Source organism: Vipera ursinii, assembly GCF_947247035.1.
Source record: "Vipera ursinii genome assembly, chromosome: 1".
Classification (NCBI taxonomy): domain Eukaryota; kingdom Metazoa; phylum Chordata; class Lepidosauria; order Squamata; family Viperidae; genus Vipera; species Vipera ursinii.
Window position 1 is genome coordinate 343,224,514 of NC_139512.1, and position 26,019 is coordinate 343,250,532.

At 42.4% G+C, this 26,019-nt stretch overlaps 1 protein-coding gene across 2 annotated transcripts in view; it reads right to left on the minus strand.

Annotated features, from left to right (window-relative positions):
• Positions 1-26,019, minus strand: part of UBE2G1 (ubiquitin conjugating enzyme E2 G1) — a 100,777-nt gene that overhangs the window by 60,582 nt on the left and 14,176 nt on the right. Inside the window, exon 1 of one of the 2 annotated variants that reach the window (XM_083379514.1) lies at positions 2,290-2,725. The exons of the other annotated variant lie outside the window; for it this stretch is intronic. Coding sequence (XP_083235640.1) covers positions 2,290-2,335 — 46 coding nt within the window. The 5' untranslated portion in view covers positions 2,336-2,725. Of the gene's footprint in view, positions 1-2,289; positions 2,726-26,019 lie in introns of those variants that run through there. 2 annotated transcript variants of the gene reach the window in all.

Here is a 26,019-nt window from a genome sequence, read left to right on the forward strand (position 1 = left end):
AACATTACTTGCTAAAATGTTAGTCAAGCAAGATTGGTCAGTCAAGGGACAAAGAAAAAGGGGGAGAGAATAACTGTAGATGGAAATAAAATGAAACCGGTAATATATTACAAATATATTAAGTTCATAATGCAATCCTCTTTTAGGTTTCAGGTACTATCACCAATGTCCCAGGTAAGATCTCTGATAAGTTATGTCCTTCTTTATTCCCAGTTACAGCCAGGAATTGACTTGGCAGTAACCCCAAAGTTGAAGACTGTAATAGCTCCCCTATTATGAATTTGAAACAATGATAATTAATCCCCCTGCAACCCACCCCAATACTGTACTCCACAGATGTCAGCTTTACTCTGCTTTGTTCAAAACAGGCAATGTACAATCTCATTTTGTACTGTAGAGGAGACATTCAAGACAGAAGCTCACAAATCTTCTCTAAACAGATAAGATCTGTTTGACTGCACATTAAACAAGTGAACCCAGTAGCTATTAATGAATCTTCTAATGTCTAAAGTGTAATCTTAATAAAGCCCTTATACACAACAGCCAAGCATCTTCCATAGGATCACAGCACTCATGTTTTCTCCTGTTTGTCTTATGCAGCCAATGTACTTAACTCACTAGGTTTCCTCTTTCTGACACAAAGTTTTTTTCTATCTTTGATTGATTCGTATAGTTACTGCCTAATAACTTCTACATTCTTGGTTGTTAAGTTTATCATACCCTCATCTTCCACCTGCATTCGTGCTACCTTAACTGCACAAGACATTTTTTGCTTCCCGTCCTAGCCACTCAATAATCTATAGCATTTACCCAAAATATCCTAATGAGGACCATTTGAGAATTCCAGAGGTTTTGATTACCTGTGAAGTTAAAACAAATCCCAGAAAGCAACACCAGTAAGTCACTTTTACAATACTACTGGAGAAAATACATTTTTCAGTTATGAGAAACTGGGTATTTTGACTAGAGGGCATCTTTTAATTTATTTAGGCTATCCTAAATTTTTCCTTTCCAGCTTTCCCTCATTCTGGCACTCTTCGTTAATTCTCAGTTGCTTGAAACTGTTGACTTTACCTCACATTCTCAAGTATCTCACAAAAATACCTATTTCCGTCTGGGTTATTATTTTCCAGCTCCCCTCATGATCTTAGACAGAGGTAATAAACTGGTATAACACCAAAAAAAAAAAACCCCACATCTACCACTTTTCATTTCCCGTCTCTCGGACTCAGGCCTCTGCACCTCCAGCTTTCCTCTGCATACTCCAAGCCACTCCCCCTTTCTAACAGCTCCAGATTCAACGCCCCCCCTCCTGCCAGCCTCTGCACTAAAAGGCTGAGGAAGATTAGACACTGTTGAAAAGCCAACAAGGCACTTTCTTTGAATCTTCAACTTCCACAAAGTAGCTGCTTAGTTACTTCAAGACTCACCACCCAGCCACCCACCCACCCCGACTCCTTACTTACCATTACTCCATCCTCCCGACCTATTTACAGACGCCTTGCTCCATCCGACGGTACACCACACCAATGCCCAGCGGCTCTTATGACTCCAATGACCTCTCTCCTTCCTTTCCCTATCCCTCATTCCTTCCAGATCAGTCACCCTTTCTAGTCTTTGACTAACACAACTCTTTACCCAACTCAGAGCAACTCTCTGCTTCCTCCCTCACTAAACACGTTGGCCCCACTGCTATCTGTCTACTACTCGCACCACGCCTCCCAACTCTCCGCCACCATACTGCCTGGCTGCCCATCGCTGCCCCTGGGGCCCTCCTACTTTGGCAATATTTAAATATCCCTCCATTTCCAAGGCTCCCTTCCTTCCTCCCTCCCTCTATCAAAAACATCAAGACACCCCCCTCCCCGAGTTTCTCAATGCCCTTATATTTTCCTCCTCCACCACCACCACCACCCCAGAAATACACTAAGTTTACTGCCTCTCTTCGGGAAATTTCCAGTCTTCCGCCCTAGGCACAAAAGACACTTTTCTCCGGCTATCTTTTGACCCTTCCGCCCCAAGCCCTATTCTCAACCCAGCCCGCGTCTTACCTCGCAGTTACCTCAGCCCTAACCCCAACTCCTACTTTCTTTTGGAAAGTCTCCCACCCCCGCCCCCCACCCCACCCCACCGGCCCGCCTCACGGAGCTCCCCATTTCTCCTCCTCCTCCTCGACCACGTTTCAAAAGCCGGCCCCCTCTTCCCGGCTCGGACTTCCACACACCACGCTTCAGCCCAAGCGGGTCTCAGAGACGGCCCTGGAATACCTCCCTCCGTCCCTTCTTGTACCTGCCAGCTGTCTCCGCAGTAGCAGCGCGGACTGGAGCTCCGTCATTCTCCCCGCCGGTATCCGGGGAGGGAGTCTGGGGCGGCGGCGGCGGCGGCGCAGCTGCTGCTGCTAATCCTCCCGCTCTTACGACTGCCGGGCTCCAACCAGCCAGCCGGCGAGCCCTCGTCCCTCCCCGCTCGCGCCGACCCCGCCGCCGGGGGCCTGCCTGCCCGCCCGTCCTCTCAGCGCCGGCGCCGCCGCCACAGCAGCGCCGCGAGGGGAGGGAGGGGGATAAGGGGGAGAGGGAAGTACGAGGAGAAACTATTCTGAGGGGATTCGGGAGCAGCGTCGGACCAGGTGTGTATGTGGGGAGGGCAGAAGAAAGCGCGCGGGAGGGCGCTCAACGCTGCCGCTCGCCCCGCGTCTGCCGCTCCAGCACCTTCCCCTCAGCTTTCTTTTCTCTTCCCCCCCCCACCTCTCTCTTTCTCCTCCCCCTTCACGGAATTTCACTGCACTCGGGCGCCGCGACACGCAGGCGCACAACTTCCTCGGCGCGTGCGCTCTTCGCAGAGGAGGGGCTTGCGCTTCCTCCTCTTTTCTTCTTTCAGCTCGGATTGCCCAAGAGATGGCGTGGCCGCCATGTTTGGAAGGTCGAACTCATGGCTTTGCAGGGAGCAGGGCTGAGACGCTCCGGCGCGCGTCCGAGCAATCGAGCGCTGGGAGCGTGTACGAGCGCGCGGTGGAGGCATTATTTATTTATTTATGTATTCGCCGGCCCAGCCGCCATCTTGGGAAGGGCAGAAGCATCCTGGTTTAGACTTCTATAACCCTGAAAGTTTGGCAAAGGAAGGACGGGCGGCATTACTCTTCGTCTTTTCCCCCACGCTTTCCGAGTTATGCAAATACGATGACGCTTTCGGTTTCACATGGATCGTTACGCTGCATTTTCGCTTTTTTTTTAAAAAAAAACCATCTGTCATATTTTTGTAACTGCCTTCCGGTGAACGGGGTTTTAAAACAGTTTTGCACGCAAAACATTTTAACGGGTGAAGATGATACACAAAATCAAGAATCTGTTCAAAACATTCCGTTTTAAACTTATTAACCAGTCAGAAATTAATATCAAAGGAGATCCCTTCCCCCTGTCCCTTCTTGTATAGTTTGTACAGCAAAGCTTCGTGGTTCTCTGGTAATTTGAATCTGATTGATTGATTGATTTAAAGATTTATAAAGCCGCTCATCTCAGCCACAACTACAATAAGTACTGTCCTGTCTCATTAGTGACAATAAAGTAATAAGATTTAAATTAAAATTAACCATGAATTAACCCCCTCCCAAAAGTTATTTCAGATAATAATCTAGGACTAGGACTAAGCCTAGCCCCCTCTCCCAGAGCTATCTAAAGGTATTCCACTTCACTTTGTGAATTAACTTTGTTACTGCAAGTTAATGTTTTTATTTTTTAGATTCTGTATGTATTTTATCTATTTTATTGTAAGCTGCCTAGAGTCATAAAAGTGAGATGGAAGGCTACATAAATCTTTATTTTTTATTTTTAGGTTGTGTATTTTATCTACTTTTATTGTAAGCTGCCCTGTGTCATAAAGAACAGATGGATGCCTAGATGAGATAAAAATCTAATAATCAAATTTGAAGGCTACTTATCTATCCCATGAAACTGGATGTTGAACATGCCATATAAAATATCAGCAATAAAACAAACAAAAACCCAGGTTGAAGACTGCATTAAAAACACAAAACATCTCTGTTGCACATCCATGCTGGAACTTCCAAACTAACAGCCATCCCCAATGCATGGAGGAGGAACTAGGTCTTCATAGACTTTCAAAAGACTAGTAAATAGAGTGGTCCATAGTTTGGGTGGCGGGAGGTGGAACTTAGCTCAATAGCAGCAGCTGTAAGAGGGATCTAGGAGTCCTAGTGGACAGCCACTTAAATGTGTGCCAGCAGTATATTTGCAGCTGCCAAGAAAGCCAATGCAGTCCTAGGCTGTATTAATAGAGGGATAGAATCAAGATCACATGAAGTAGTAGTACCACTTTATAATGCCTTGGTAAGACCACACTTGGAATATTGCATCCAGTTTTGGTTGTCACAATATAAAAAAGATGTTGAGACTCTAGAAAGAGTGCAGAGAAGAGCAACAAATATAATTTGGGGGCTGGAGGCTAAAACATGAAGTACAGCTGCAGAAATTGGGTATGTCTAATCTAGTGAAAAGAAGGACTAGGGGTGACATGATAGCAGTGTTCTAATACATGAAGGAGTCAACCTTTTCTCCAAAGTACCTGAAGACAGAACAAGAAGCAATGCATGGAAGAGAAGCAACGTGACAGGAAAGCAAATTTCCTGATAAAACAACCAGTGGAATGGCTTGCATCCAGAAGTTGTGGATGCTCCATCACTGGAAGTTTTTAAGAAGAGATTGGACAGCCATTTGTCTGAAATGCTGTACGGTTTCCTGCTTGGGGGGCAGGAATTGACTGGAGGACCTCCAGGGTCCCTTCCAGTTCTATTATTCTATTCTGTTATTCTTTCTATGATTATGTGTGTTCATCCCATCAAACCCAAAGAAAGTCCGGAATGGTATAGGATATCCTGCTATGGGCAGGGGATTGGACTAGAAGACCTCCTTTCCAACCCTATTATTCTATGTTCTATTACTTATAGTTAGGAGCATATATTAGTCTTAAATAATAAACCACCCTAACCAAATACATATATATTATCAACCCACAAATTAACTAGCCACATATTAGCTCATCATGCTGTTCAAACCCAGTTGACAAATTGCTCAAGGTCAAAATATTAAATTCATCTGTACATTTCAAGCATTAAAAAAGGTAAATAGTCCAGAAGACAGAGAGTGGAATTAGAGAAGGAGGAAATTTAACCTCTCATACTATAATCCTAGTGAAAATTGCTCATCCAAAGTTGTTATTTGCACTGCAGGAGAGAGAAACCTCATAGATACCAAAGCATAATTTGCAGCTTACCCCAGAGTATTTTGAAATTAATTCCAGACTAGGTTCACCTAATGTGCTAAACTATAATGTGATTTGTTTTGTTTGAACTTAACCATTGTGGTTTGTACTCTACTATGTGGTTTAATGTGTTCCTTGCACCCAACCAGTTATAACTTATTTAACAAACTGATGAAGTAAATATTGGCTGGGCATGATGCATGAATGCAGTGCCAGACTAAGAACAGAATCTTGTTCTTAGTGTATATGGAAACAAGTACATGAACAGTAATGTTATTTCACATCATGAAACTAGGAACTGTTGCAGGAAAATGTGTTTTTAAACAAGTTATTATTCTGGCTTTTAAATACTTCGGTGTCAGGAGCAAACAACTGGGTCCACATGTGAAGAATTCAATTAGCTGATTTATTGCTCAAGCCTCTACACAAGAATCTTCTCAGACTAACGGTTTGCAGTTGGGTGAAACTGGATAAGATTCAACAGCATTCAAGAGGGAAAGTCAGACTTCAGTCTGTTGGGCCCATATAGGGATTCTAGACTAAGTCCCAGTTTGACTCCTCCCCCTGGCTTGGCCAGTGGAAGACCAAGTACATGAACAGTAATGTTGAAATGCTGAAAAGTTACTACAGAAGTTGGAAGTACATTTTTGGCAATTTGTAACCTGACACCATAAGACTAACCTAAATGGAAGTGCCTGGAGCTATTGCATTCACTACTAATATTGCTATACATTTTCAGTCACTACTTCATGCTTAACCTGTGGAATTCATTACCACAAGGCAATAATGGCCACTAATTTGCATGGCACATCGAATAAAATTATGGAGGGCAAATCTATCAATGACTATTAGTCTTGAAGATCCTCTAGGTACGGACCAGCATCCTATGCATTGTAACATTATCAGATAACAAAACGGCAATAACTCCCAGAAGTTCTCAGGGTGCTTTCTGCTTTCCCAGATCACGTATATTTATTTGTTGTTCCTGGACAAATAGGCAATAAGATACTTTTATTTTCTAAAAATATTTATGGACAGAAGAATTCTTGGGAATAAAAATAATGTAAAAAAAAACAATTATGTGGGATCAGGCCAAGCCATATTCTAATCCAACATTTTGTTTGTTATAGTAGCCTGTGGAGATCCAAAGAGGGAGAAATAGTCCTGTCAAATCACTGTCAACTCCCTGCAACATACATTCAGAGGCACGCTACCTTTAATCTAGAAATAATTACTGTAATAGCTCTTGATAGATCCACCCTCCATTAACCTCCATGCCCTTTGAAAGCCATCCAAGATATGGCCTTTACCTACATCTTGAAGTAATGATTTCTACTAATTAATTATATGCTTTGTTATTTCTTTTGTCTGCTTTGAATCTTCTTCCCTTCTGCTTCTGGATGGCCTCTGTTGCTAGCATTCCACGATAGGGAGAAAAACTTCTCCCTGTTCACTTTTTCCATGATTTTATTCACCTCTATCATTTTTCCCCCTAAGTTAAAGTGTCCCAAACATTTTAATCTCTTCATGAAGGTGTTCAACCCCCCTGGTCATTATGCTTGCCTCTGCACGTTTTCCATTCACAGTTTGCCTGAGTGTGCATTGTTTTACATTTACTTAAACTGAACTGCTTTTAACACTTTGCTGAGCAATTCACCCACTTTGAAGAGATTCTTCTGGAGTTCCTCATGATGCTAAATAGTTTGGCATCCTCTATAAGACCTTCTTCAGCTCACTGCTAATCCTGAGTCAAGATCTGATCCTTCAGGCTGGCACTTTTCTTCACAGCATGACATCTTCCCATTTATATTTTCATTAAAAGCATCTTTGGTACCACAGGGAGCCTAATGCTCATATACATTGTATTGAAGATGCGAGCCCTAGAGCAACATTACATTGGACCCTAAAGGCAGTGTGAGTGAATTAAATCATCAGATACCTCTGAATGCTTTTGTGATGCACTCATCTATTCTCTAAAAACAAAAACAGAGGATGGGATAAAAGGCAAAATAATAAAAGCAATACTACTTCCTCCTGCAGGAGACTAGAGCAGAATACAAAAAGAACAATTAAAAACAATGTTGAATAAAATCAATTGCATAAAATGATCTAAAATAAAACCACTTGTTGTAAAACAAGTCAGCAACAGAGTAATAAAGAAATGTTTATTTTAAAAGGGTAACCAGTCTATTCTTGCAAATGCCTGGATGAAGACCTTCAGTTGTTTCAAACCAGAATATGGGACCAGCTGTATTTTCCCATGGAGAAATTACATATCTGAAATGATGCCACTGAGGCCTTTTTTCTGGCTCTCCACACAGTGAGCTGAACCCACCAACATGCTCACAGAGGCTCCCCTGCTGATTTTTTAAAAACATATTGGTTGACTATGGCTTTGCATACAAACCAGATCATCTGTACTTAATGCTTCCTTTTCTATGTACCCAAGCTTCCTACTCTCATGACTGCACCATTAGATGTTACGCTATGAAGCTTCTTTATTCCATGCAAAAATTCAAATTAAAGCTTGCCCATCAGAGAGCTGTCTAGTTCTGGAAAGATCCAGCAAAGGGAAAGCCATTATTCTTGCCCTGTGAACCGCCCTGAGTCCTCAGGGAGAAGGGTGGTATAGAAATATTATTAAATTAAAAAAAAATTATCCTTCTGAATGATTGGTTCCATTATTTTTTTCTTGCTGTTAGGAATCCCCCCCCCCCAAACAAAAGCTGATAGAAATATGTCTTTTTGTAAATTACTGTAAAACTATTATTCCATTTTCTCCCTTCTATGATTATAAAGAACAGGGCTTACCTTCCTTCTATGCAATATTATTCATACTTGAAATGAATAGTGATATCAACCTTCTGCTTCTCTTGTTGGAGATAAACATTTCCAGTCCTTTCAATCTGCCTTCATAGGACACAGTTTCTCATTTCTCGCCGATCAAAGAATGCCGATTGGTGACCCCCCAGGGGGAGAGCGTTCTCTGTGGGCGCGCCAGACCTTTGGAACCGCTTACCGGTTGAGCTCCGGATGGCCCCCGACCTTCGCTCCTTCTGGCGCGATCTCAAAACTTTCTTTTTTGAACAAGCTGGCCTGGTCTGACGGGATGGGGTTGGGTTTTTATAAATAGTTTTAATTTTAATATGTATTAATTTTATGGGCATAATGTTTAATGGCTTTTTAATTTTTGTATTCTATTTTTATTGTGTATTGCCCTGTTCACCGCCCTGAGTCCTTCGGGAGAAGGGCGGTATACAAATTAAATTATTAAATTAAATTAAATTAAATTATTTCAAGCTATTGGACAGGCATACCAAATATTCCTCATTCTATACTTGTGGATTTGATTACAGTTTCTTCTGTTAAACTTCATCCTATTATTTCTAATCCATTAGTCTAAGCAATGGGAATCACCTTGGATTTTTTTTTCCTGACCACTAGGGTATTAGATATTTTACCCAGTTCTGGTTTCCTTTCCCTTAAGAAAGGGATGATGTGTAGTTCTATTTTTCAAATTATTTTTCTTGCAAAATTCTATATTTATGAAGTGGTTTCACTTACATCCTCCTCTTGAAATATGGCTTTTTCCATTTCTGATGAGACTGTAGGTACAGACAGTACTCGACTTACAACGTGGTTGTTAAGTGAGTTGTGCCCAATTTTACGACCTTTTTGCCATGGTTGTTAAGTGAATAACTGCAGCTGTTAAGTGAATCATGGAGTCAGTAAGCAAATCCAGCTTTCCCCCTAATGGGGGGAATTTGCATGTTGAAGCCAGCTTGGAAGATTGCAAATGGCAATCACATGACCCTGGGATGCTGCAACTGTTGTACACACTGGTTCCCAAGTACCTGTGACTATGGAGATGCAGCAACGATTATAAGTGTAAGGACCAGTCATCACTTTTTTCAGTGCTGTTCTAACTTTGGACACTAAATGGATGGTTGTAAGTTGAGAACTACCTGCACTTTCTGCTACTATATCTTTTTATACTAATATCTTGATGCCAGTATATAAATAATAATCTACGTCCACTAATTTATTTATCTCATGTATATAGCCTTTGCAATTGTAATATGTGTTTATACAGTAGCTGGACAATTTGTTAGACAGATTGCCAGTTAATGGATATAGATTTTTTTTCTCAGTAGGGCCTAATGCTGAAGAAATAGCTGAATATTTTTCCATGAGTGCTTTACACAGGAGTCTCTCAAAGTGTCGAAGGTTCCACACTGTCTCCACTTACAAATAAAGAGAATGGGGCTGATATAAGATGTGTGCATGAAGTAATGGCAACAATTTGTGGTGAAAGTACAGTAAAGGCTGGTAAAATGAGGAATGTAGTATGCAATTTGTCTGTCAGGAATTTTATTTGCTGTCACTTATGTTCCAGTTGTAAGTAAACTAGGTACTGTATAACTTTCTAGTAGCCTCTTGAACCATATACTTCAAGGATCCTGGAGCACTGGGGAACTACCAGAGGACTGGAAAAAATGTGATTCCCATCTTCAAAAAAGGAAAAAAAATGGATCCAGGAAACTATAGACCTATCAGCCTGACCTCAATACCTGGGAAGATTCTGGAAAAGATAATCAAGCAACAAATCAGTGAACACCTAGAGGCAAACAAAGTCATTAGCAAAAGTCAAAATGGGTTTGTCAAAGACAGATCATGCCAGACAAATCTTATTGCATTCTTTGACCAGGTGACAAAATTAGTGGACCAGATGAATGCTGTGGATATAATTTACTTGGATTTCAGTAAGGCATTTGATAAAGCAGACCACAAACTACTTCTTGATAAGATAGAAAAATGTGGGTTAGACAGCACCACCACCATATGGATTTGTAACTGGCTGACCACCATATACTGAGCATGTGGTCCTCAATGGAATTGCATCTACATGGAGGGGAAGTATGCAGTGGGGTACCCTAAGGCTCTGTCTTAAGCATAGTACTCTTCAAAATCTTCACCAATGACTTAAATGAGGGGATAGAAGAGAAACTCATCAAATTTGCAGATGATACCAAACTGGCAGAAATACCTGTCTCAATAGTAGTAACTGTGAGAGGGATCTTGGAGTCCTAGTGGACAATCAATTAAATATGAGCCAGTAGTATGCTGGGACGCGGTGGCTCAGTGGGTTAGGACGCTGAACTTGTCAATCAGAAGGTCGGCAGTTTGGCGGGTCGAATCCTGAGTGCCGCGTAGCAGAGTGAGCGCCTGTTATTCGTCCCAGCTTCTGCCAACCTAGCAGTTCAAAAGCATGTAAAAATGCAAGTAGAAAAATAGGGACCACTACGGTGGGAAGGTAACAGTGTTCTGTGTGCTTTTGGCATCTACAGTAGTCATGCCGGCCACATGACCACGGAGACTCCTCGTACAAGCGCTGGCTCTTCGGCTTTGAAATGGAGATGAGCACCGCCCCCTAGAGTCGGAACGACTAGCACGCATGTGCGTGTGGGGGAACCTTTACCTTACCTTTACCTTAGTATGCTGCAGCTGGTAAAAAAGCCAACACGGTCCTAGGATGCACTAACAGACAATAGAATCAAGATCACATGAAGTATTAATATCACTCTATAATACTTTGATAAGAGCAAACTTGGAATATTGCATCCAGTTTTGGTCACCACGATGTAAAAAAGATGAGACTCTAGGAAGAGTACAGAGAAGAGTAAAAAAGATGATTAGGGACTGGAGGCTAAAACATAAAGAATAGTTACTGGAATTGTGTATGTCTAGCTTAATGAAAAAAAGGACTAGGGGTGACACAATAGTAGCATTCCAATACCTAAGGGGTTATCATAAAGAAGAGGGAGTCAAGCTACTCTCCAAAGTCCCTGAAGGCAGGACAAGAAGCAATGGATGGAAACTAATCATGGAGAGAAGCAACCTAGAACTAAGGAGAAACTTCCTGACAGTTACAGTAGAACAATTAATCAGTGGAACGACTTGTCTCCAGAAGTCGCGGATGCTCCAACATTGGAGGTTTTTAAGAAGACAATTTTTTCTGAAATGGTAGGGTTTCTTGTCTGAGCAAGGGGTTGAACTAGACTGTTATTTTGTTATTTTTCCCTAAAGGAAGTAAAATTGGGTGGCATTCTAAAACTTCAGTCTGCTCAGGGAAATGGGGAGCACATAAAAATAATGTTAATTACTAGTATTGAAAATATCTGGATTTCCTAAAGAAAAGAAAGTTAACCATTAATATTTGAAATGGTGGGAATGCTTCTGAGTTTTATATAAACATACTACCAGCTGCTAATGTCTGCATATGACAATGAAATCATAGACCAGGGGTTTCACCCTGCGGTGTTTGCAACTCGGCTGCGGAAATGATGGGTGAGCTGCTTGCATGGAACCATCCTGGAAAAGTTGAGGAACTCTGTCATAGACTTACAGAGGTGAATTCAAAACTTGCCAGCTCTTTGTGATATTCATGAAATCAAATGTTGAAATTGCAGACCAATGCAGAGTTTGTTTGGAGGCTGGGAATGGCACACACCACTGAACTTAGTAAAAGTGACTTCTAATATGCCAATGATCAAACTGTGTGATGCAGTCAGTGGGCATAGTTGCTGTTTCATCTCAATGGTTGATAAAACAATGTCAATGATCTAAACTAAATTTGCATTCTCTTATTAATTACATTTCGTTCAAGAATGACCCTTCACACATCAGCAGAAAAAGATAGGATATAAAACCGTTTTATTTAATATTTGCATTGTTAATTTATCTGCACAAATACACATTTGGAGATAATGTCTAATGTGAAAAAAATAAAGGAATACAGGTAGTCCTCGATTTACAACAGTTCATTTAGTGACCATTCAAAGTTACAACGGCACTGACAAAAGTGACTTTTGACCATTATTCACACTTATGACCGTTGTAGCATCCCCACGGTCACGTGATCAAAATTTGGGCGCTTGGCAATTGACTCATATTTATGGTGGTTGATGTGTCCTGGGGTCATGTGATCACCTTTTGTGACTTTCTGACAAGCAAAGTCAATGGGGAAGCCAGATTCACATAACAACTGTTTAGGTTTAGGTTTAGGTTTTATTTGATTTGTATACCGCCCTTCTCCCTAGGGACTCAGGGCGGTTCACAGGGCTTATATAAATAACGATACAAAAGTTAAAAAAAAATTAAACCAATGCCCAGTTAAAAAACAATAATACGATACTAAGAACAACAATTTAAAAACCCATATTCCCCCATCAGGCCAGACCAGCTAATTCAAATAAGTGGGTCTTCAGGCCGCGACGGAAGGTTCGGAGGTCTGATGTCATCCGGAGCTCCACCGGCAGTTGATTCCATAATGCCGGAGCGCCCACAGAGAAGGCCCTCCCCCTGGGGGCCACCAGTCGGCATTCCCTGACCGGAAGCACCCTGAGGAGGCCCTCTCTGTGGGAACGCACAGGGCGGAGGGGAGTTGACGCCGGCAGCAGGTGGTCCCTGAGATAACCTATTACTAACTTAACAAGTGCAGTGATTCACTTAACAATTGTGGCGAGAAAGATTGTAAAACGGGACAAAATTCCCCTTAACAACTGTCTTGCCTAGCAATAAAAATGTTGGGCTTAGTTGTGATCATACGTCAAGGACTACCTGTATAACTAATCTGGTTTATATAAAGAGGTTAGAATGTTTGGGATTATATGTTTTTTTAGTCTGCTGTTAATTATTGAGGGAGGATTTCCAAGGATCCATGTTCTTTTGGTTTTCAGTCTTTAATCCCAATTTAGTATACTCAGAGTTTTGTCTTCCATAAAGAAAGACCTGTGACCACCTTGCAAAAAGAGAACTTTTTGCATTAAGAAAACCAAGTTCATGGCATCCGGCCCTCTCAATTCCTGGCAAATAGATGGGGAAGAAATGGAGGTAGTGACAGATTTTATTTTCCTGGGCTCCAAGATCACTGCAGATGGGGACTGTAGCCAAGAAATTAAAAGACGCTTGCTCCTCGGGAGGAAAGCCATGGCAAATCTAGACAGCACACTAAAAAGCAGAGACATCACCCTGTCAACAAAAGTGCGTATAGTCAAGGCTATGGTCTTCCCAGTTGCAATGTATGGCAGTGAAAGCTGGACCATAAAAAAGGCTGAGCGCCAAAGAATTGAGGCCTTTGAACTCTGGTGCTGGAGAAGACTCCAGCGAGTCCCTTGGACTGCAAGGCGATCAAACTGGTCAGTCCTAGAGGAGTTCAACCCTGACTGCTCTTTAGAAGGCCAGATCCTGAAGCTAAAACTCAAATACTTTGGCCACCTAATGAGAAGGAAGGACTCACTGGAAAAGAGCCTAATGGTGGGAAAGATTGAGGGCAAGAGAAGAAGGGGACGACAGAGAATGAGGTGGCTGGATGGAGTCACTGAAGCAGTAGGCGTGAGCTTAAATGGACTCCAGAAGATGGTAGAGGACAGGAAGGCCTGGAGGAACGTTCTCCATAAGGTCGCGATGGGTCGGACACGACTTTGCAGCTAACAACAACAAAATTTATGAAAGAGATAAAAGAAAGTTGGGTGTTGTTTTCCCTTAGTCTTCTGACAACATGTAGATGACACAGAACAGAATGGGAGATATGTCATGTAGCTATATTTAAAATAAGGGTGACTGGAGCTGGTGAATTATGCAATATTGGGAGCCATTCACTGAGACATTTTATGCTCTGTCCAAGCCAAGTTTTGACTATCGATGCTGGAAATTAAGAAAAAATTACACAGGCCTTTGGATTAAGATCCTAGTTAAAGATGCAGCTGCTTAGGGGATTGTGGACAGATGAACCCCTCCTAAGTCCTCCAAAGCAATCCAGCATTTTGTACAAGCCCAATTAAGATTTATATATCCATGTTTATCCCAAAATAAATTTAAATAAATAAATAAATAAATAAATAAATAAATAAATAAATAAATAGGTAATTTGTCATGGAAGAACTCACTGAGCAAGCAACAGAGAGAGCAAAGAGCAAATTTCAATAGAGTTTGACAGAAATAAATGGGTGAAAGCCTGTGACTCAGAGGTGCAGGAATCATTCAGTGCCAGTGCTAGAGAGTGAATAGCAGTTCCTTGAGCAAACTATGCCACGGAACATTGTAGAAGACACTTGAGACGCCATGAATCAAAGTAACCCGAGAACCATCCTGAGAAAGATGTATGTCATGATGACTGATTCCCTAAAGAGAAGCGAAAGCAACTGTATGCAGTCACGATATGTTGCTCTGTGTACAGGCATTCACAAGGGGACTGTATGTAGGATGTGATGAAATCACCAAGATTTTTCAAACTTACTAACAACTCGCCTTTCACCTTGATCTACATCGGGATGGATGACGCAGCCAGATGAGATCCTGGAAAACAATCTATGGAGACTATAATGCCTTAGGCAAAAAAGGTGAGGAATTGGAAACATGGGTCATTTTTAAATCCAATCCTTCCAGTTAAGAGGCATGGCACAAACAGAGAAAAAAACATATATCCTGGAAGCCAACAAGTGCATCAGATGACCAATCCTTCAAAGTGGCATTCAGTAGTGATAATGAGTGGTCTCAATTACCCTGACATCTGCTGGGAAGTGAACTCTGCTAAGGGTCAGAGGCAGAAACAATTCTTATCCCCTCTTGCTGACCACTTCATTTGTCAGAACATAGACGAAAGATCAAGGCAGTCTGTTATTCCACGTGTCATCTTCATCCACGATGGGTAATTTGTTGAAGAAGTGAGTGTAAAGGACACCTTGTGTGAAAATAGTCATGTAATTCTTGAATTTGTGATGTTTGAAGGAGGAGGAACTGAGAAGAGCAACACCTGCACACTCACCCTCAGAAGAACTGAGGAGGATGATCTCTAAGGGAAAGCAGGTTAAAGCCAAGCTTCAAATCCTGAAGGAGAAAAGTCTCCAGGAAAGATGGGAAATTCTGTGAAATGAGATACTGAAGATGCAATTGCAAGCAATCCCCACAAAAAGAAAGAATGGGAGAAATCTAAAAGAGACATACAGAGCTCTTTAAAAATGATGAAAAGAAAAAGGATCATGTACAGGAAATGAAATTAAGGAGAGAATACAAGGCAGTCTCCCGAAACTGGGTCAGAAAAGCTAAAGCTCAGAATTGCAAGAGGCACAGAGGAGAGAGGGACAAAACATTAAAAAAAGCAGTCTCTGGTTATGTTAAAATGAAAGCCTAAGAAGATGTAAGTTTATTATGAGAACTTATGGCATTTGGACCTAAACAAAGCCTTTGATAAGGTGCCTCATTAATAATATTATTCATAAAACGTGGGCTGGATGACACAATTATTATTATTATTATTAGATAGAATCACAGTTGGCTTAGGGTTTATTAATGGTTCTATTTCAGGTTGAAGGGAAGTACTGAGTGGATTGCCACAGGGCTCTGTCCTGGGCCCTGCTTATTAGTGAAATGGATGAGGGAATTGAGGGAACACTGACAAAGTTTGCAGATGACACAAAGCTGGAAGAAGTGGTTAATTTAGACGAAAGAGAAAAGATTCAAAAGACAGACTTGAGCAGTGGGCTGAAATGAATAACATAAAATCTAAGTGAGAAAGATGTGAAGTTCTTCAACACTGTGAGAAAAATGAAAGGCACAAATATGGGATGGTGGACAACTGGCTTGACAACAATACACAGGAAAGGGATCTGGATGTCCTTGTTGAAGATAAGTTGAATAAAAGCCAGCAGTATGATGAGGCTGCTAAAATGTTATATTGCATAGAGAGAATATATAGCCCAGATCATGGGAGGTAACTATTCCATTCCACCCTGTCCTGGTCAAATCCTGCCTGGAATATTGTAACTAGTTCTAAACACTACTGTTCAAAAAAGAACAAATTTGGAAGATAGCTACTATCTTTGCTACTAAGGCGGTGAGGAAACCAAGGACAAAAGTGTTAAAGAGTTTCAGTGGTGTTTTGCTTGCAGAAAGAACACTGGCATCTGAAGGATTACCACAAGAAGATGGAGACCACTTAAACTGTTAGAGATGTTTCTTAACAGCCTCGGAAGAATTTGGTCAATAGCTGACACACCTCTTTATTCTACGTTTTATTCTTCTACAATGATTTGCATGTCGTAGTAACATCTCATCATTTTCCTATGGCCATTTCAATTGCATTGATGAAAGAGCTGAAATAGATTCTACATTCACTTCTGGACGGCAGTGGAACTTATGCATTGCAAAACATCACTTAGAGGGCCATCAAACATCACAAGAACAATGATATTGATTAGAGCCAGTCATAGAACTGCCGGATGAGCTATCAAGGCTTCCTGCGATTCCATGACTGTTAAAGTCCTGAGTTTCAGAGGGGTCATGACATTGTCATCTTTGTTTATTCAGAATCATCAGAAAAACCTCCTGCAGGGTGATTAGCTTGATAGAAAAGTGGCCGCATCTGGTTTAGCTGTGATGACAAATTGTACCCTGCCTAGACATCATTACAAAGAGATGCCCACTAACTATGACCATGAACAGACTTTCCCACAAGATACCTCCATAGTAGGTTTGGGTTAAGCATCAAGAGGAATTTTCTGACTGTATGAGCTATTAGCCAGTGGAACAAGCTGCCACCTGAATGGTCATTGGTTAGAAATGCTCAAGTGGATCCTGCATTAAACAAGATTTGAAGTATATGACCTCTAAAGTCTCTTCTATTCTTCCTGTTTTCTCACACTTTTTTTAATTCAAGAGGTGGTTAGTTTGCCACTTTTAGGATAGCAGAACAGTCTGTATACCTATTTTGATCACCCCTTTTATCAACCTGAGATGAAACTCAAAATAATTGAGTTTTTATTAATCAGGCAAACTTGCCATTCTGTTTTACTTTTCTGGAAATGCTTTGTAGTATATCTAACCCAGTATTGCTGATAATGACTAAACCAGCTCTCCTAGATTCCTTGACATACCTGGAAGTATTGAGACTGAACTTCAGACCATCTGCATGCAAAAGAGGCATTCATCTCTAAGCCTGGATGATGGATTCAAAGTGAAAAATGTTCTGGTTGGAAGTCCTACCTCTATGCTGTTTTGGTATATCAATTCTCTGAAGGCAGGACAAGAAGCAACGGATGGAAACTAACCAAAGGGAGAAACAACCTAGAACTAAGGAGAAACGTTCTGACAGAACAATTAATCAGTGGAACAACCTGCCTCCAGAAGCTGTGGGTGCCCCAACCCTGGAGGTTTTTAAGAAGAGACTGGACAGCCATTTGTCTGAAATGGTATAGGGTTTCCTGCCTGAGCAGGGGGTTGGACTAGATGACCCCCCAAGGTCCCTTCCAACTTTATTATTATTATTTATTATTATTATTATTATTATTTGCAAAAAGATACAGTTCAGACATACAGGGCAGTATTTCATTCACTTAAAATGCTTTTGCCAGCCATTAGTCTATCTATGAACATCCGCTTTGGACAGGTCTATTAATAGAAAGCCTGATCATAGTTCTAAGTACTGAAAGTTACACGCAGTTCTCTAATATCTTAGCCATACAGTGCAATCTCATAAGGTCATCACTTGGCAGTAACTTCACATCTTTATCTGGGTCCCAGCTGCCCATGAGACACCAGTCCAAATAATTTGGATTTGGATGCAAAGTTTCAAATAATTCAGCCACCATTCACTGTTTTCAGAAAATTGTATCCCTTCTTTTCTTAGTATAAAGTTCTGAGATTTTATTAACTCCTACTCAAACTTTTAGATATGTATAAGCAAAGCAAGATTTGTATCAGGTCTAACTCTAGCTATTGTGTTTTTAGACATGGCCAGAAAGCTCTTAGCTTTGATTAGGCTTTTCCTGTTCTCTCTTTTTAATTGGGTCACCGATGCTAAAATATCTTACTTTTATGCTCCTCATGTAGAGATCCCTCTTAGCAGAATATATTTTCACGTATTTGCTGGAAAGACTGCAATACTGAAAGAGCAATTTTTTCACCAGTTCTATTTCCATTTGATCCATTAAAGTCTTCTGGCCTGTTAAAAGTGAACTATGCAATGAAATGCAAGGTTTTAAAAAAGGCCTTCACAATCAAAGCAAATAGAGTAGAAAATGCAACTACACATAGTGACTTACAACAGTTCATTTAGTGTCTGTTCAAAGTTACAATGGCACTGAAAAAAGTGACTTATGACCATTTTTCACACTTACGACCATTGCAGCATCCCCGCGGTCGTGTAATTTACATTAGGATGCTTGACAACTGACTCACATTTATGATGGTTGCAGTGTCCTGGAGTCATGTGATCATCTTTTGCGACCTTCCGACAAGCAAAGTCAATGGGGAAACCAGATTCACTTAACAACCATGTTACTAATTTAAGAACTGCAGCGATTCACTTAACAAATGTTTCACTTAGCCACATGCATTTCGGGCTCAATTATGGTCGTAAGTTGAGGACTGCCTATACCAGTGTGCTGGTTTTTTCTTTTCTGCAGGAAAAAAAAGTCGCAGTGAATTCTTAAGTTTCAAGAATTGATCTTTCTGAGCCAAAGCTGTATCACCCGGTATCTGACGTTTATAGCAGTAGGAACATTTAAAAATATAGAGAAAGTCTCCCAAAACAGCCCAGGCAGGTCCAGGTGTGTCCACTGACTGGTAAAGGGAGAGAAATGAAGAGGAAATATCAGGAAAGAGTTGTTTGGAGAGGAAATACCATGACAGAGATTCACCTAAAGCTGAGCACACTGCCGAATTTTGCTGCATGTCCCACTTGTGTAATAGGATCCAACAACAATCCAGCATGATGCCACGATCTAGTTCAAATACCATCTACAACTGTTCACCGTGTATTTGCTTTCCTACTTCTAGAGTTGATATGCTCCAAGAAACCCTTTTGGGAAAAAGAACACATGATTTCTCAGTTATATTTGGTGACTGAATTTCTCCAAGCAATTAATTTGCTCTCTTGCTTCTGCATATTCTCCTGAGTCCCTTGGATAAGGGACTTGCTTCTGCATATTCCCCGGAGCTCCATCAATTATTGTTGTTTTACATAAATCTTGTCAGTAGAAGATAATTTCAGAATGATCTATTCCATTTGTATGCCAACATTTAGCAGGTAGACAGACCATAGCTTTTGAATATAGGAAACTAACCTTCAAGTTCTCCTAGCCCAGGGGTAGGCAACCTTGGCTCTTTTATGGCTCGCGGACTTCAACTCCCAGAATTCCTGAGCCAGCTGGCTCAGGAATTCTGGGAGTTGAAGTCTGCGAGCCATAAAAGAGCCAAGGTTGCCTAGCCCTGTCCTAGCCATCTAGGTTTTCTTTGTTCTTCTCAATTTGTGACATGCTTCTGGCCTCAGATTCCTGGCTAACTCAGATTCTGGGGCAACTGACTCAGCTTCCACCTGTACCATTGTCTTCATTTAATCCCTGTGGTGAGAGTCAGCGTGGTTAAACTCTTTTTTTGTGTGTGTAATATATTTTATTGATTTTTTTTTAAAAAAACATAAATCGCTTAATAATTGGTGAACAGTGTGTTGTCTGGGTTACATTTGTAAAACAATCACTAACAATTGATTTCTATAATCCATAATCCACATAATAGTTTTAGTTGATTTCCTCTTTTCTCAAAATCTCCTCTTTTGCAAACATTGAATTAATACAATTGTTATTGTTTTGATAGATAACAAATATATATTTTTTCCCAATAGTCCTAAAAATTATAATCACATCAATATAATATTTCTTTTCTATCCAATCATTCTGGATGCCTTATCATAGATCCTGCTACAGTCCTTATTTTAATTTGTTTCTCCCACCAAATTCTAGATATTCTTACTGGTTAAGATTTTCTTAAAAATTAATTATGTTTACCTACAATAGAACAATGGATACTTAAAGTAATGGACGTAGCTGAAATGGCAAAAGTTTCAGCATATTTGAAAGAACAGTCACAAGAAAAATATATTTTGGAATGGAAAAGATGGATTGATTATATTCAGAACAAATATGGGACTAAAAAGTTTCAAATAGCATATGAATAATTTTTACAATTATAGAAGTGTTATTATAATTAGTTTAGTTTTGTTATAAGGGAGTTAAAGGGTGGAAGGTTTGTTAACGTTGTAATAGATATTTAGCATATGTTTGCATAAGATTGCTATATGTAATACCCTGTATTCTGCTTTGGGAAGTCCGGGGGGGGAGGGAAGGGGGGAGGGTTGATGGGGAGGGGGGGGTTATGATTAAAAATTTTGTAAAACTTTTCAATTAAGAAAAATTAATTATGTTTAAGAATTTAACTCTATTTTTCCATATGAACCATCTCACACTTTTACATTTCTTAAGAAATAGATAAAACAGTAGAAATAAGAAAGAAAACCAAGAGTAAAGAAGCATAAAAAATAACATATTACTTAAAATTAATTAAGAGCCTTGGTGGAGCAGTGGGCTAATGCCTCCTTAAGTGACACCAGCTGCCTGCAATTAGTGCAGGTTCGCATCCCACCAGGCTCAAGGTTGACTCAGCCTTCCATCCTTCCGAGGTAGGTAAAATGAGGACCCAGATTGTTGGGGGCAATTAAGCTGACTTTGTAATAATGCCGCTGGTGTGTGTGTGAAAGCCCTAATAAGCAGGCATATACATAGAATGAAGGCTACTGCTAAGCTTGTAAGCCGCCCTGAGTCTTCGGAGAAGGGCGGGATATAAATGGAATTAAAATAAAAAAATAAAAATAAAAATATATATCCCTCCAAAGCTAATATGTATTTATTTCCTAAATTTCTTATTCTTTTTAACCATAATTAATAAATATCATCAGTACGCTGATGATACCCAACTTTTTCTTTCCACCCCGAACCAACTGAGTGATGCACTCGACGTGATGTCCCGTTGCCTGGAAGCGGTCTGGGTTTGGATGGGGAGAAACAGGCTTCGACTCAATCCTGCCAAGAGTGAGTGGCTGTGCATATCGGCATCTCGGATAAACCAGGTTGTTCCACCACTAATGATGGGGGGTGAGGTGTTACCCCCCATCAATAGGGCTCGTAACTTGGGCATCCTCTTGGATTCACGGCTCAATTTTGAAGATCATATAGGAGCCATGACCAGGGGGGCTTTTGCCCAGCTTCGTCTGGTGCGCCAGTTGCGGCCCTATCTGGACCGAGATGCCCTACGCACAGTCACCCATGTGCTTGTGATCTCCCGGCTAGACTACTGCAACGCTCTCTACATGGGGCTGCCCTTGAGGACCACTCGGAGGCTTCAGCTGGTGCAGAATGCAGCTGCATGAGTTGTTATGGGAGTTTCCCGATACTCCCATGTAACACCTCTTCTCCGTGAGCTGCATTGGCTTCCGGTTGCCCTCCGGGTGAGATTCAAGGTGCTGGTAATGACCTATAAAGCTCTAAATGGCTTGGGTCCGGATTATCTAAGGGAACACCTGCTGCCGGCATCAACTTCCCATCGTCCTGTGCGCTCCCACAGGGAGGGCCTTCTTAGGGTACCGCCGGTTAAGGAATGCCGGCGGGTTATCCCCAGGGGAAGGGCGTTCTCTGTGGGCACGCCGGCCCTTTGGAACCAGCTTCCCACGGAGTTTAGGACCGCCCCCGACCATCGCTTATTTCGTAGGGACTTGAAAACTTGGTTTTTTGAGTTGTCTGGCCCAGATTGAGGGGTTTTAATTTTTAATTAATGGGGTTTTAGTTAAGTTCAGGGATTAATTTAATCTTAGTTTTAATCGTTTTTAATTGTATATGATGTATTTTAACTTTTAATTTTCCCTGTAAACCGCCCTGAGTCCTACGGGAATAGGGCGGTATATAAATTCCACACTTGGCCATGTGGAATTTGCAGGCTGCTCTGGCGTGATTTTCCCCTCAGCCTGCACACTTGGGCTGGGCTGCGCCACCTCCTCACTTGTGTTGCGTCGTTGGTGGCGTTGGCCTCTTCTGGGTTCCCTTGCTGTTGTTGCGCCCCGACCGTTGTTGTGGAACTTGGTTCCGGTGAACTGCGTCGATGTCGGTGGAATCTTCCGTGAGCCCGCTCCCACCGTACGCAGCGTTCGCGTGGTGCATGCCCTCTCCTATGCTGCTGGGTCAGGGTTCGCTTGGGTCCACTCCATCGTCCATGTCTCTGGCTAAAACCTCATCCTGGACCTCCTGGAAGGTCAGGTTCGGCCTGGCACAAAGCTTCTGCCACAACCGTTTGTCGCAGAGGCCAAAGATGATCCAGTCGTGAAGCCTCTTGTCTAGATTTGTGAATTTGCAGAGGCAGGCGGCCTGTCGCACGCCTGCTATGAAATTTGCCGCTGATTCGCCTGGCCGCTGATCCCTTTTTTCAAAATGGAATCGCCAGGTCAGCTCAGACATTTTCTGGTTGAAGTGTCTGTTCAGCTTTTCCATGAGGTCGTTGTATGTAACGGCTCCAATGGCTGTAGGTGCACACAAGCCGACGGCCAGATTGTGAATTGTGGGGCCGCTTGTGCACATTAGAGCCGCGATCTTCATACCATCCTCCGTGATCCGATTTACCCATAGGTAAAATTCGACCTGGCTCAGGTGTGACTCCCAATGCTCGGGGCACCTGGGGTCGAAAGGCTGGATTTGGCCGATTTGTGCCATGCTGTGTCTGATCCTGCCGGTCCTGCTTCGTGTAGACCTCTAGCACGGTGGCTAGCCAGTTGATGTAGAAGGGAGAGAGGTGAAAAGATGCCTCTTTTCACCCAGCGAACGATGCTGTCCCTTCGTGATTTCAGCTCTTTTTGAAGCAGGATCCCACCTTCATCGCCAGTGCAATGTTGTGGGTTCAGGAAACAGTCGACGCTAGGCAGATAGTTCAGCTCTTTATTAGGAGGTAAATTCAACAGGGGAATATGGTTACCTGTGCCCTTTTTATACCTGGCCAGGTGTGCTGCCAGCCAATCAATTCAAACTGGACTTTCCTGCCGAAACTAAACCCAGCCTGCGGCAGTCGTGTTACAGTGCCACCTGGTGGTTTCTGTCAATCTGCGTTCTATACGCTGTAACTCCAATACATAGCAATGAGAATGCTAAGAAAATTCACATTAACATGTTGCCTGGCATAAGGAGCAGTTGGAGTGTATGGCAAGAAAGGAGAAATTATGTCACTTCAAACCCATCACTATTGGGTATGCTAGCCATAGATATCTGGTAGAAGCCATGATGACATCACAGTCATAATTTGCATGATGATCAACATGATGTCGTTGTCTCTTTTTTTTGGTCTGTCCTCCAGGCACAGATGGTTGAGTTTTTGGCTGTTGAAGATCTGCAATACCTGGAGGGTGGCAGATTGATCACTGTCATTATATGGTACTGAAGGCATGTATTTGTGCCTGTTAATCCTTTTTAAATACGTTTGGATCAGCCCAACACAAGCTTGTTTACTCACAGCCATGCTTTACCTGTCCTTGGTATTTCTACAAACCAAAGCAAGCCGAGGAACACTGAATAATCCACAAGGGTGATTTTATCAACAATGTTTCTGGCCTGCAGCCAAGTCACTGTTTTCTTTCTAATAATTGCTGGAGGCTGGAGGGGGGAGGGAAATCCTTCCCCATAGGAAGATGAAATAAGAGATTTAATTCCATGTAGTTCATTTATTTACATTTCGTGTTAAAAACACACCATACACCAACAAAGACAAAAAAACATTTACAATATACAAAAAACGAAGAAATCAAAAAATTGAAAACCTTTTCAAAAATTTCACATTATATCTACTTCTAAACTAACAATTATATTCCACTCATTAAGTCTCTTATAACCATTCAACTCCAAAGCTTATTCATTAACAAAGACTATATCACTTCATTTTTGACCAACCTCCAAGCCACCCTCATTTCTTTTAATCTTTTATCCATCCAAATATACCATTTATTCCATGATAGAAATGCTGGTGTCTCTTCTTTACCCTTCAACTTCTTGGTCAATGTGTCTGCTTCTGCACAATCAAGTATTCTCCTAATTATAACTTCATCTGGCGGGGTATGATTTGCCTTCCAAAATTGAGCATACCCCATCCTTGCCGCCGTTAAGATATGTAAAACTAAATACCATATTTCCTTCTTAATATTTCCAGGCCTGGAGCCAAGCAGATACGTCTCTGGTTTAAGATCAACTAAACACCCTGTGATTTCCTCTATCCATTTTTGGATCCTCATGCAATATCTAACCACTTCCGGACATGTCCACCATAAGTGATAGTATGTGCCAATCCCTTTACCACACTTCCAATAATCGGCCGACAATCCGGGGAACATTTTGGAAAGTCTAGCCAGAGGGAGATGCCATCTATAAAGCATTTTGTATATGTTCTCCTTATATGACGTGGAAACCACCAGCCTCATATTAGTCCACCAAATCTCTTCCCATTTCTCAAGTGGAAGTGCATAACCAAAATTCTTCCCCCAGGCAATCATCGCATCTTTTACCACCTCCTCCCCTACTACCCTAGTTAGCAACAATTTATAGCACTTAGATATCATCCCTTTCTCCGGACCCAGCAGAATCTTATCTAATTGGCGGACGTGCCAATTAGATGGCGGACGTGCAAGATGGCGGACGTGCAGGCGGATCGGTTAGGGTGAGCTCTGCAAGTCTCAGAAAATAGGCGTCCTAGGAGCCCCCCAGGGGTGTTTATACCCTCTGGGTTGGGGGGATAGTGAGGGCAACGATCTGGCAGTTGAAGGCTGTTGGACTGCTGGTTTGCTGCCGGTTCTGCTGCTTTCCTGGACTGGATGTTTGCGGCGCCTTCCCGCTGCCTCGGGCGTGTTCCGTGCCGTTTTCGCGGTACCTGGCAGTTTCGGCGGCCGGCGGTTTCGGCAGTGGCGTTTTCGGCGGTGGCGGAGCCGGCGTCCTCGGATGGTCCCTGGCTGCTAGCGGTCTCGGCGGAGGCGTTTCGGGCCATTCGGGCCGCTTCTGTGGTCGGCTTCGTCTGCCTCGGCTGTGGTGGCGGCGGCGTTCTTGGCTCGTTCCGATGGCGACGGTGACGGCGGCGGCGGCGTTGCTCCAGGGCCGCTCTAGGCCTTCCTTATCATCGATTGTTTGCTGGGTCGTCTGCCTGACCGTTTGCCCGTTCCCGCCTGAGCCTTTTTGGCCCGTTTTCCATCGGCGGCGGGAAGGGCTGGATTCTTCTTGGTTCCATCAGCGTCCAGGCGGCGGCAGCAATGGCGGCGGCGTCTGCAGCAGCGCTCCGGTGGTGGCAGCGGCCCTGGCGGCTCAGCGGCGACGCTGCACTCAACTTGTCTCTTCCTCTGCTTGCTTTGCTCTTTCCAGATGGCCTGGTACCCTCACTGCTGTTGGTGGCCTCGAAGGTTCCTGGGCTAGCCGGTTAACTCCGGTGGATCCCAGTGGAGCCAAGTGGTCCCTTGAAAGATCTATACTTTCCGTGGCACCAGTTGTGACTTTGGTTGGTGCCATTGGATTTTTGGACCTAAAAGAATTAGATAATTTGGAAGGCCCCAATGACTGCAGAACTGGCCATGATCAATCTTCTGGAAAGGCAGAGCAACGGAGGATTCGGCTATTTAGTAGTGCAGACTTTGATGATGTAATACACTATCACATCTCTGCCTTCGGACTGTTGCTTATTGTCATCCACATATCGTCCCCAAAGGATTCAGAGTTCCCTGGGTACTAGCCACCGTGGGAGGGTGGCTTGAACTTACATCTGCTGCCCCTAGAGGTGAGAGCTCTAGGGGACATGCTGTACCCAGGATGGATGTTTCGGACCATTCCCCCAGGAATAGGCTTT